Source organism: Natator depressus, chromosome 8 (genome assembly GCF_965152275.1).
Source record: "Natator depressus isolate rNatDep1 chromosome 8, rNatDep2.hap1, whole genome shotgun sequence".
Classification (NCBI taxonomy): Eukaryota; Metazoa; Chordata; order Testudines; family Cheloniidae; genus Natator; species Natator depressus.
In genome coordinates this window covers 43,761,082-43,774,701 of record NC_134241.1, presented here as the reverse complement: position 1 = coordinate 43,774,701, position 13,620 = coordinate 43,761,082, and the positions used below count along the sequence as shown (strand labels likewise).

Here is a 13,620-nt window from a genome sequence, read left to right as displayed (position 1 = left end):
GACTCTGCAGGGGGGTGGGGACAAAGCCAAGAGGGAAGAAAGAACATGATAAAAGGGTGAGACATTTGCCATGCTCTCTCTTTCTTCCACCTACATCTACAGACACTACACTAAGCGACTGAAGCGCTGATCAAAGGGGAGAGCCTGGCTGAAGGGCAACCAGCCAGCCTGTAGTGAGAAGCACCTAAGTTTGTAAGGGCACTGAAAGTGTTACGATCAGTTTAGAATGCATTTTGCTTTTATTTCATTTGCCCAAATCCGACTTGTTATGCTTTGACTTATAATCACTTAAAATTTATCTTTCATAGTTAATACATTTGTTTGTTTATTCTACCTAAAGCAGTGCATTTGGTTTGAAGCATGTCAGAGACTCCTCTTGGGATAAGAAGCCTGGTATATGTCAATTTATTTGTTAAATTGATGAACTCATATAAGCTTGCAGTGTCCAGTGAGCATAACTGGATACTGCAAGACGGAGGTTCCTAGGGTTGTGTCTGAGGCCAGAGATATTGGCTAGTGTCACTCGGTTGCACAATCCAAGGAGCAGCTTACATGCCAGAGGCTGTGCGTGAACAGCCCAGGAGTGGGGGGGTTCTCACAGCAGAGCAGGGTAAGGCTGGCTCCCAGAGTCAAGGATTGGAGTGACCTAGCAGATCACCGGTCCAGATAACACCAGAGGAGAATGTCACATGTATATGAACCAATAAAGTTTGGGAACTGCTGACTAATACATCTCTCAGGAAGATTTTCCCCCAGTTTAAGTTCTCTTAATTTTGGTCCCATTACTCCAAGTTAGTTCTACTCAGTTCCTCTCCTTGATGCTTACACCCTTCCAGATACAACATTTGAGGAGTTATGTCCCAAGCCTCCTAGTTGCCTCTTCATAAGCTCTTAATAGTGCCTCTATTTTTTAATTAGCTTCCACTGTTTTCAGCCCGTAACCTTGAGTTCTCTAGTTCAGTCTGTATTTTCCCTGTCTTCCTCAGTATTGACAACTCCTTTTAGCTCCATCTGCACATTTCAATAGTGGTAAACTCCCTCCTCACAATCACAACTCACAAACTCCCTCCTCACAAACATGTTAAAAAACATCAGGCCCACACCCAATGCCTGTATTATCCCACCAGTAACCCTCCCCGCCCCCCAGCTTGGTACAGGGTTAATCAATCTCATTTGTTTAGTCTTAACTTTTCAATCCATAGAACAGTGATCCTATCCAAGACAATTTGAATTAATTTTTCAGGTTACACTGAGACAGTGGCAAATACTTTATTTTACATCTATGACATTCCTTTTATCCACTAATTTAGTAATTCTACCAATAAAGCAATCCTAACCAAAAAAACCCAGTCACATGTGGCAATCTTATGCATAAACCTCCATTGTAAATGTAAACTCATTTGCTTTCCAGACTGCTGGTACCTTCCCAGTAGTCCATTGTATTTCAAAAATATGAAGTGGATGGTTCAATAAGTTTTAGCCAATTCCCTTAATATACTAGGATGCATGCTTCTCAGCTGAGTACAAGAGAGACAACATTAACTAAATGCAACAGCACTGGAAGTGTGTCTCCCTGTGGAACCGGGTCACCAACCAAAGCTCCTTTGTTGAGCGGAATCAAGGAGGAACTGATCACAAAATGGAAGGGAGCGATATTCACACCCACATGCACGAGGCGCACAACCTACTGGTAACTGGTAACAGTGGGCCAAAACTTCTGAACTATGGGATTTGCCACCTGGACTTGCACAATAAGCACAGACCCAGACGTGTAGTTCTATCTGAGCTGGTACCTTTGGAGAGCATAGCCTTCTTGCAAGCACAAGCTAGGCAAGCATCCGTGGTCTTTGAGGCTCAAGCTTGTCCCAGCACCACCAGGCAGGAAAACAGCAGTCCCCAGGGTTGTTCCTGAACACGACTGCCTTAAGCCACTGGACAGCATTCTGTCTCTATTCTCTCCCTCCCTCCATATTTAAACATATACTTACCTCTCGGTACACTCATCAATGTTGTTCTCACAGTGGGTCCCCTCAAACCCTGCCTGACACTTGCAGGTGTAGCTGTTGACGTAGTCTGTGCAGGTGCCTCCATTCTTGCATGGTTCACTCAGACATTCATTTATGTCTGTCTGACACTTATCCCCCTGAAACCCAGGCAGACAGGTGCATAAGAAAGAGTTCACCCCATCCACACACGAAGCTCCATTCTGGCAGGGATCTGCAATAACAACACACTATGTATTACAATGGATATATAAATACCATGGCAGGGCCAGGTTCAGCTGCACTTATGCAAAAGGGCTACACAATTTCAAAAACAAGTGCCTTTTTAAACACATTTTTTGACCCAATCTATATCAGGGACATAATCTGAATTCATGGAATCGTAGAATCTCAGGGTTGGGAGGAACCTCAGGAGGTCATCTAGTCCAACCCCCTGCTCAAAGCAGGACCAATCCCCAACTAAATCATCCCAGCCAGGGCTTTGTCAAGCCTGAGTTTAAAAACCTCTAAGGAAGGAGAATCCACCACCTCCCTAGGTAGCCCATTCCAGTGCTTCACCACCCTCCTAGTGAAAAAGTTTTTCCTGATATCTAACCTAGACCTCCCCCATTGCAACTTGAGACCATTACTCCTTGTTCTGTTATCTGGTACCACTGAGAACAGTCTAGATCCATCCTCTTTGGAACCCCCTTTCAGGTAGTTGAAAGCAGCTATCAAATCCCACCTCGTTCTTCTCTTCTGCAGACTAAACAATCCCTATTCCCTCAGCCTCTCCTCATAAGTCATGTGCTCCAGCCCCCCAATCATTTTTGTTTCCCTCTGCTGGACTCCTTCCAATTTTTCCACATCCCTCTTGTGTCTGGACACAGTACTCCAGATGAGGCCTCACCAATGCCAAATAGAAGGGAATGATCACGTCCCTCAATCTGCTGGCAATGCTCCTACTTATACAGCCCAAAATGCTGTTAGCCTTCTTGGTCACAAGGGCACACTATTGACTCATATCCAGCTTCTCGTCCACTGTAACCCCTAGGTCCTTTTCTGCAGAACTGTTGCCTAGCCACTCAGTCCCTAGTCTGAAGCGGTGCATGGGAGTCTTCCATCCTAAGTGCAGGACTCTGCACTTGTCCTTGTTAAACCTCATCAGATTTCTTTTGGCCCAATCCTCTAATTTGTCTAGGTCCCTCTGTATCCTATCCCTACCCTCCAGCATATCTACCACTCCTCCCAGTTTAGTGTCATCTGCAAACTTGCTGAGGGTGCAATCCACGCCATCCTCCAGATCATTAATTCTATAGGATTATCCCATAAAGGGCGAAACTTTACACGAGGCTCTGATCAAGAAAATACTTCTGGGAATTTAGGTTTATTTTACAAGGTTCTCATTCACCCAAAACAAAATCAACCCCCAAGCTCTGGTCCCATTCCCTTCACGAGCACTAAATCTCAACCCTACCCCCTCACAACCCAAACTTCTATAAACAGACAACACAACCAAAGGTAGCTTCTCTGTCCCGATAGTGCTCTGTCCAGGCTTCTAGACAACAAAACCCCTTCCTCAGACACTGTGATTCTGAATACATCTGTGCTGAGATTTGATCCAGCATAACCCATGCTGCTGTCTAGTGCGGTAAGGTTGCCCTCAGAAGCACCACTGAGGCAGGGTGCTCCCCATAGGGGCACTGAAAGACCCACACACCTCCCTGTCACTCAGATCCATAACCTAGGTGTGTTCTTCAACTCAGCCCTTTCCTATCCATCAGAATAGCTAAAAGTCTCGTCCAGGTACTCATTCCCTGCAACCTTCTCTTATCCAGCCTGGACAATCCCCCCCTTCTGTCCATTCACAGTGCTGCTGCTGCAAAGACCATTTTCCTAGATCAGTTGCTCTGACCTTTTCATCTCTCTATTTGTCTCCCTCCCACTGGCTCAACCTTTTCCATCGCAAGCAAACTGCTGATCACCACTTTCAAGGCCTAACCCTAGCCAACCTTTCATCTCTCATGCCATTGAGATGTCAGCTCCCACCTCCACTCTGCCAAAGATGCCAGCCTTCACAACACTTCTTACAATTTCAATCAAGCATCTTCGTTCTTCCTCCCATGCAGCCCCTGACATATGGCCGGAGCTTCCCATAGCCGCCTGCAAAGCTACCTCATCATCCTTCAAGTCCCTCCTTGCCATTATTCCTAAGAAAAAATGTAACAGCTAGACAGCTGTTGTGCTGAGACCACAGCCTGTCATGCTCACTGTTTTCTTGTGCTCCCCTGCCTGCATCCACCTGTTGCCTTATATTTAGACTGTAAGATCTCTGGGGCAAGGAACTTCTTTGTTACATTTGGAGAGTACCTAGCACAATAGGGAATTGATCTATGTTGCCACAATACCCATTTCAAAAATGAAAAGCAAAATTAAGGCTGCACAGTTAGAAACTCTAGTGAAGAAATACTAAACATCAGTACAATTTGTATTCTGTCTTCTTGTGCAGGTGCATTAAGACAGAGGCTTTAATTATGGAATTAAAGATTACACAATATGCATCCAAGGATTCACTATTTGGGAATTATCTTCATATCTTTAAAGTCTGTAGTGTAAGAGGGAACACCTGCACCCATTTAAAGCTCATCGGACTATTGCAGAGACAAGGACATAAAAGCCAGACCCTTTGCAGCTATAAAGGACTGTGCCTATGGCAGCCAGCCCTTTATGACTGCAGCTGAAAGCTGGACATTTCAGTTGTCTGCCCAGCATATCTACAAACAAGTTCAGGGGACTCAGCTCATCACTTTGGCTCCACTATTGGATAGGTTATTTGGTTCTGGGGTTAAAAACACTCTTGGCCCCACAGGAGGAAAGTTTTCATTACTACCATAGCCCACTTCATTTGGAGAAGTTTGCAAAGTCTCTTAATTCCTTGCTGGGTGTGTTTTAATGAATAGGGATACGTGTTAGACAAATCTCCTGACTTTACCATGAGACAGGGAAGAATACTTAAGAATTGAGAGAAATTTTATAACTATCAAAACAGGCAAGACAAATACATTTTTAAATGTAGCATATACAAGTGTCATTTTACATTGGTGTCCAGGACAGGGACAGAGCTAACCATCTAAAGCCATCATTCCAGTAGACAAGTCTACAAGATCAGTACACCAAATCAAAATAACATTTTATTAATACTGACTCTCTTTTCTATCTCTTTGTTCAGAAGAAGGCATTCAAAAGAAGAGGCTGAACCAGAGATGCTAAATCTGTCTCTGCAACAGCATTTGAGAGATGGATCTGGAGAATCACTAATCTCCCTTGGGAGAATATTACTACCATACATGCTTAGAACCCTATCTGGAAACTTCATACATTTAAATCATTTCCCCGAAAACTTAGCTCTTTGCTATTTGTCTGAGCTATTTCTGCAAAAATGAAACTTTCTTAAAAGGACATTGTCAATTTTTAAAATAATTCACTAATTTAAGAAAATTCAGTTTATGATACAGCTCTGTAAAGCTGTAAAACGTGAACTTTTAAACACAAATCTTCCCAAAAAACATGAAGTGTTTTTCTGTTCGTCTGTCGTTTATAAAGGATGGGTTCAGGAAGAGAAAAATCTGACGGTATAGTTAGTTTCTTTACTTCTGGCTATCTAAGACGTTACTTTCACTTCAGTAGGCACAACATTTTCAGACAGATGTGAATCTTAATTTGATGGTGTCCCTTATGAATGTGTGTAGAACATTTTTACACTTTTAAATTCAGAACTTGAGCATAACTCCTACTGTTTTAAAATACTACAGCCAGCTTCCATCAGAGAGCAAGCAAAGGGCATTTCAGCTCCAAAAATGGAAGTTTCACAAAGTTGAACATGTTTGAAATAAAGGATAATAATAGAAACTGTTACGTGCATCTACCAATAGCAGTCATCAGTACCACAGCAAAGTTGTTTCTAGGGCAAATAGGAAATTGCCTGTTTCAGAGAACTAGCCATTTTGCACTCACTTGAAAGGCAGTCATTAATGTTGCTATCACAGTCTCCTCCAGTGAAGCCTGGGCGGCATTCACACAAGTAACTGCCTTGAGTGTTATGGCACACAGCATGATTCTTGCAAGGCTTTGACACACACTCATCTATATCCATGGTACATCTCTGACCTGAAACAAGAAAGGTTTTAGAACAAGACCTTGGAGGTTAAGATTCCAGTGATGCAACTGCAGTCATGCTGCTGCTTAAACTCAGAACGGAAGAGTGTCCCTCCCCATCCCATTACCTTCCCAGCCAGCAGCACACTGGCAAGTGTAGCCCTCTGAGTCTGGAGATTCTTGGCAGATTCCAGAGTTCTCACATGGATCAGGAGAGCAGGGAGACAGCACGAGCTGGCAGTTCACTCCTACAAGAGGAAACCAGAGGGGCAAATTGTTAAGGGCTTGTTATAACTAAGAAGGAAGAATGAAGAGATTATAACCCAAAGGATTATCCAGAGGGAAGTGGACTGTAATCTATGCTGGAGGAGGCGAAGATCACTGCTGTTCTACCTGGTGTTGGCTAGAAGAGGTGGTTAAATCACTGTGACCCAAATAGTCTGAGGTATTTTGGGAGAAGGAGAGAGGACAGGAGGCTACAGCAGTCAGCCACCCAGGGGGATGGGTCTGGAGCAGATAGCAGGTTTAGAGAGGAACCTCTGGGTGACCTAGACAGGCTGTGAGCAGCTTAGTAGTGGAGAGATGGCAGCATTTAATAGATTCAGTCAGGGATAAAAAAATCCTAGTAACGAAATATCCACAATTAGAGGAGTTAGGATCTCCTACCACATGTCCTTGTTTTCTACAGAAGCAACCTTTGAATTGGTGCTGACAAATTAATATGACTGTATAAATGAATGTATCTTAAGAGTGTCCATTGAAGTTGATGTGCAGATCCAGCAGCCAGGGATGGAAAAATAAAGTCCCAACTACAGGGCTCTTCACATCTTTCATCAGGACTTGCTTTATTTAAAGAAAGAAAAAAATCTCCATTCAAACTACTGGCTAACCACTCTCCAAGGCTTCCCAGCCTTCAGGCAGCTGGGAGGGAAGAAGAGACATACTTCCACCAAGGAACCAGCTTCCCCTATCCTTTTATAACCCTGCCCAGATGGCAGGAATCCAAGAGAGTAAACATCTTAACAGCCAAGCCAACATGCTGTATCCGTGAACAGCTCCAAATCCGACACAACCAGTTTTATCAGCTTTAACTACATAAACTAAATTCATTAGTGATTTGCCCCAGAGTGCCTTTACAATTGTCAGGGTCCATATTTAACTGGCTTGCTTATTAGGATGTTTACTATATCTCTATATTGTGTTAACTCAATAGAGTGCCTTTAGGGAAAAACTTAGCAGGAAGGAAAAGAATGACTACCACCTGGCAGACACTTTGGAGTGGTTAAGGGACAATGCCAGAGCTATGAGCGTTGATGATTTTGATCTTCCGGTTAACCTGAAGGACTCATTTCACCAGACAGATCAAAGTGTGGGAACACAGAAGAAAAAAGAATATTGGCTGTTTTTAAAAGGGTTTCTCCCCCAAGAGAGAGGTAGAGGTTGTTCAGGGGAACCAGCCTGAGACACACAGGCCTCTCTGGGGGTGTCTGAAGACATTGAGATGGGGAGCTTTTGGGTAGGATAGGTGTATGCAGACTGTTTATTGTTTTAAAATCCCTTTCCTTAAATGTTTTGTTTCTATGGCTAAAAATAAACAATACTTTGGTTTTAAGAAGACTGTCTGATCACTGTACACTGCTGGGCACAGACTCCTGACAGGTGCCCAAATTGCAGCATAACAACAGCTGATACACAGGGGGCTGTAGCTCAGGGCCCAGTCTAAAAAAGGGAAAACTGCAAAATTCCCTCCATGGTAGGTAAAGTCATGAGGCCTGGCACCTGAGGGGATTCACTCAGACAGACCCCATACTCATGACGCTGGGGGTTAGGGAAAGTTTTAGTATTTTGCTCTCCTGTTATTATTCCCTTACTTCCCATCCTTTTACTTCCTCCTCTGCTAGCATTACGTTCCTGCTACACTTTTCAGTTCTGACATTTTCATTTTCCTCTTTTCTCACCTTTTTGATGTTTGGCCAGGTCTGTGTATGTGACATGATTGTCAGAAGAAACTAACCAAGCCAAGTCACATGCAGACTCTTAAAAGCTGTTCATTTTTGTGTGCAACACACTGAACGTTTAAGTGAAAGTTTAGCTTTCATAGCAATGCATCCGATGAAGTGAGCTGTAGCTCACGAAAGCTTATGCTCAAATAAATTTGTTAGTCTCTAAGGTGCCACATGTACTCCTTTTCTTTTTGCGAATACAGACTAACACGGCTGCTACTCTGAAACATAGCAAGGGATGCGTTTCTGTGGCAAATGCCACTGCTGCGGAATGGTAAAAATATCTGGTGCTCAGAATACAAGCTCCTGTGATTGATTGAGTCTGCTCACCATATTCAGACAAATGTGGGGCTGGAAGGGACTCCAACAGGTCTGCTAGTCCAGCCTGCTATGCTGAGGCTGCTTCTGACTCTGGTTGGATCTACAGCTGCCCCTTGACAGCACCAGTGGTCACAGGGTGATCAGACAACAAGTGTAAAAAATCGGGACACTTTTGTTTTTCAGGGGCTGGGTGATATAGTTGCCTATATAAGACAAAGCCCCTAATAGCAGGGCGGTCCCAATATTATCGGGACATCTGGTCACTCTAAATGGTCAGGAGTGCTTTCATTTGCCTCAGCAAGAACATTATGACTTTTCCAGATATCACCATCTCCACAAGTATCTTTGCCTTTGTCACAGGAAACTGTATTTTGCAATGTTCTCCACACTGGGCTACTCCTGAAAACCACTATAAAACTTCATAGGGTACAGAATGAGACCATCTGTTTACTGAGTGCTCTGTAGATAGAACATGTGCTCTGTAGTCTGCATTAAATTTCTATGCATTTCCAGCTTGTGGTTCAAGTGTTTTTGACATAGTCCTAAATTATTTGGGCTTTGGTTACCTTCAAAGTCAACTGTCGGACAGGCCATTTTTATGTTCCTAATTCACCAGTCACATACTCTGGTTAAAAAACCAGTCCAGTGTGTTAAACCTTGTCAAGACCTTTTCAATTAAGTTAATTAGCCACTTTTAAGACAAGAGGTGTGGAAATAGTTAATAGGTGTTAATGTGGTGAAAATTCTTATGAGTCCCATTGCTCAAGAGTTAATTGTGTGAACCACCTCCAATGTGGGAAAAATGCCTGAGGAGGCCATAGGTCAGACCTCTAATGTCTGCAGTGGAAAGGGCTTTTAATTTAGAGGGAGTGCCAAAATTGGTGCTCTAATAGAGAACAAGTCTGAACCATAATTACGGAGAAACTTCCTGCTCTTTGTAATAGACTTACAAACCTATAATTGTATCATGCCTATATTATCAGATTGTTTTCAATTCAAATATCACTCGAATTTTAAATTTCAGAGGATGGTATTGAGATTATCCCTCATGTTTCATTTAGTTTAGTAAGAAGATTGTTGCACTAAGATGCAATAAAATGGAAGACAACAGAGCTCAAAAAGTCATCCTTCAAGTTCACCTTTGAATCCTCTACTGCAGGTACATCTGTATCCATTCACCAGACTGTCACAAATTCCTCCATTCTGGCATGGGTTTGACAGACATGCGTTCTCTTCTACTTCACAGTCTGTTCCAACCCAACCAATGTCACAGAGACATATGTATCTGAAAGAAAATAGCATGTTTCAGTACTACTCTGAAGCAGCTGTTCTATCCACAAGACTAGGCAGGTAGATAACCTGAAAGGGGAGGGACATGGAGATGATTTTTCGTTAGAAAGATTCATGAATCATTTTTACCTTAGTCACACCAGTGATACAATTTCCTTAATATTAAAACCAACCCAATCTTTAAAGCTACATGCGCAGTATTAGTTATCTTAATAAAATACAGCTTTTTTCCACATCACGCTTTTCTTGGCAAGCCATCTCAAAATGTTTAGTAGAAGCTAAAGAAATGACAAGGTACAAGCAAGGAAGAAAGATGGTTTTCAAATCCAAATAGAGAGAGCTGATGAAGTGAAATGATTCCAGATGAAAGCAGCCAAGAGAAGTGGCAATCCACTCCATCAAATTCCAAAGCTTAATAAAGGACAGCAGCACTCCATTCACAGGACAAGGAATCAAGGATCTGGTGAATCATTATCTTTCTACTCTAGCCTCAACCACTGACACAATGCCTCTCCCCTCACATCACCCACACAGATCTCCTTGGTTTTCTGGCATCCTGTGCCAAATGAAGAGGGGCAGAAACTCAAGAGACGATGGCAGAAAATGAAGGCTGAGAGAAAGAATTTCTTTAAGCCTAGGCTGAGGCTGCATTACAGATCAAGAGAATCTTCCTATGAGCTTCCATAGTAGCTGCCCTAAGGAGCTATCCAGGGTGGTAAACAGGTTAATCAATCCTGAGTGCTTACAGCCTGCACCAGAGCCCAGAACTAAGTGCTGCAAAGAACCATCATCCTGCTGTGCTACAAAGATCACTCACATTTGAACGGTGTTGTCAGATGCCACTGGTGTGGTGCTCTGCTCTATCCAATGTGGATAACAGTCAGCTATGTGCGTGTGTTCCCTCTGTGTGCTGCCCCAGCTTTGCGCAGATAGCTGACACAGCAGACCCCGAGAGAACCCCCAATGACCACAGACTCCGATAAGGTACGAAGGCACCCAGCCAGGTTTATTGTTAAATGAAACACAGTCTTTAGTTCCCTGGATCAGATGTCTACAGTTCTGCTAGTACATATGTGCTCCCTGACAATGGACACTCCATTGCCCCCTAGGCCGGACAAAGACACTGCCCCAGGGATGAACAAACAAGTTACACATCACTCCTGACATACTGAGGTGCAACCCCTCTACTTAACAAGGTACAACCCCTCTACGTAGCAAGGTGCTGCCTCTCACCTTGTACATGTTGTTTCGAACAAAACAACTCTATCCATCATATAACCCTTTTGCCCCAGTCTTTAGGATGGGTCAGTTTGTTCCTTGTTATATGTGTGGAACGTGCAAGTATTGGAGTGTTCTGATATCTAGTGTCCAGTACCTTTTAGGTATGTATCTTCTTGCAGCATCAGCCCTTTCCTTGCCAGTTTCTGTGAGCAGGGCCTGCCTCTGGCTCACAGCTTAACTTTGCTTTATGTTAGCGAAGTCTTGACCATTACTTTAGCTCAGGCTTTAGACCTTATACTGGGCCTCTGATACAAGGGCTTATGTTTCAGGGCCTCATCTTACTACAAACGGCTTCTCAAACAACATGGGCCCTCTCCACCTGTACCCAACCAACAACAGCCTGCCTGCATTCCGGGAGTGAAGCAGATTCACTCCTTAAGGAAGACTGGAAACCCTAAAGGAGCTTGAACCCACCCCAGGCTTATGAAAGAGACTCATGGTGCCACTCCTGACCAAAATACCCAATGACTCAGTCAGAGAAGGAATCTTTCCTTCCTCCTTCAAACATGCAATAGTGTGACCAGTACTGAAGAAACCTGCCCTGGACACATTGGTTCTAGCTGGGCACTGTCTAGTATCAATCTCCCACTCCTTAGCAAGCTCGCAGCGTCGCTAGCCAAAGGCCATCTAACTGAAGCTAATATTCCAGACCTGGCACAATCTGGATTCGGGGCAGGATATGGGTCTGAAATTGCTTCAGTGGCACTGCTGGATGAACTCCTGCTGTCAGTGGATAAAGGGCAGACATCCAATCTCAGCCTCCTGGGTCTCTCTGCAGCATTCCCCATGGCCAGCCATGAGATACTGCAGTTCTGCCTAAGAGACATGATGGGTCCAGGGGAGCGCACTAAAATGGTTTAAATCCATCCGGTAGGGACATAAACAGTAACAGGAAACTGCACTGCTGCATCTACAGAAGTTCCAAAAGGATCAATTCACTCTCTAGTCTTATTTAACACCTATATGGAGCCATCTGAACAGATAAGAGGACATAGATTCTTGTGCCAGTAATATGCCGACAACACAGTTCTATTTATCCTTCACCATACACCAGTACCACCAAGATGGCCCAGTGCTTGGATGAGATCAGCTCATGGATGAAGAACAGCTGGCTGAAACTGAACCCGAGCAAGACAGAGGTGATGTTAGGAGCAGAGAAAAGCATTCTGAAGAGCTTTCAGCCACAATGCAGTCTCCTCTGATTGAAGGTTCACAATTATTTGATTCAGTCTGTTTAGGAGGGCTCTTATGTTCTTCCCTGACCCTAGGCTCTTACCTAGCAGCATATGCAAGTAATGCTTTGTGTCACCATCTCTGGTTGGCTAGGAGACTCTGCACCGTCTTGGCAGATGATGACCTGGCCCCTGTTGTACATGCTTTTACCACCCCTTGGCTGGACTGCAACAATGTGACATATCTGGGCATAAAGCTCTCAGCCCCTATGAAACTCCAGCTAGTACAGAACACTGCAATGCCTCTCAACAATACGGGATACCGCAAGACCACCAAATCTGTCCTCTGCTCTCTATGCTGACTTCCCCTAGAATATCCAGTTCTCATCCTTATCTTAAAGGTGCACAAGGGCTCAGAACCAGAATATCGAAAAGATGACCTAAAGATCCAGGATGAAAACCGGGGTCAACAACTCTACTCCTCAAGCACAACAAAACACTTTACAATTGAGGTAAAGTTTGTCTGTGCCAGGCAGAACTTGCTCAAGGGCCAGTCCAAGAGTTTGGAAAGAAATCCCACAGGAACTAAGGACCATCCCATACCACTCCAAGGGTGAGGCACGCTTCACCTGTATTCTCTAATATAAACACACAGCCACATGTACATTAAAAACCCTACCAAAACTAAGCACTGCACTGCACACACAATTTTTCTCCGGGGGAGAGATGAGAGAACAAAGCACATATGAGGCACAGCACTTAATGTACTACTAGAAGGTGCTCAGATACTACGATGATAAGCATGGCATAAGAATCTATAAAGAATGGCAGGGGCAAGATTGTATGACCAGGCAGAGGCTCTGTGTTAGAATAGCACAGAAAACTACCTGGGATGAGCTGCAGCTAGCCCCTGGGGACTGTGACGTGGCCATGATAAGCTGCAATATAAACAAGTTTGGACAGTTGTCTAATTAAGAAATAAACTGGGGAGAACCAGAATCTTCACAGCAGATGATATTTAGGGTATTTATTGAAAAACTGTCATTCAAAGGTGTTTAGAGTAGCTGGGACTGCTCATTAACAATAAGCCCAATGGGCAACCAACCAATGAGAGAACCAAGCAGGAACAAAAAGGTCAATTTTCTTCATTGCAAATGACACATTTAGCATATGGCACGCCAGATGCAAGGAAGAAATCCCATCAAAACCAACTACTTTCAAGCACAGAAACACTCCATATGTGTCAGTGCCCTCCTGCTCTTATCACTCAACAGTGGTCAAGGCCTGAGGCAGATTTTTCCATAAAAAACGTTGGAGAGAAGTGTTTAGAAACTGGTCTTAAAAATAAAGATTTCATAGTCAAAAAGCCCAAACCTACTGAATACTTTGCATGTATATAGCATGTTGTACACGAGG

General features: G+C 43.7%; 1 protein-coding gene across 2 annotated transcripts in view; it reads right to left on the bottom strand.

The window, feature by feature from the left end:
• The window catches only part of NOTCH2 (notch receptor 2), a 132,753-nt gene that overhangs the window by 31,625 nt on the left and 87,508 nt on the right, over positions 1 to 13,620 (bottom strand). For both annotated transcript variants that reach the window (XM_074960858.1, XM_074960859.1), the window contains exons 14-17: positions 9,601 to 9,746; positions 6,266 to 6,385; positions 5,997 to 6,149; positions 1,989 to 2,217 (exon numbers count right to left, since the gene is read on the bottom strand). In XM_074960858.1, coding sequence (XP_074816959.1) covers positions 1,989 to 2,217; positions 5,997 to 6,149; positions 6,266 to 6,385; positions 9,601 to 9,746 — 648 coding nt within the window. The remainder of the gene's footprint in view (positions 1 to 1,988; positions 2,218 to 5,996; positions 6,150 to 6,265; positions 6,386 to 9,600; positions 9,747 to 13,620) is intronic.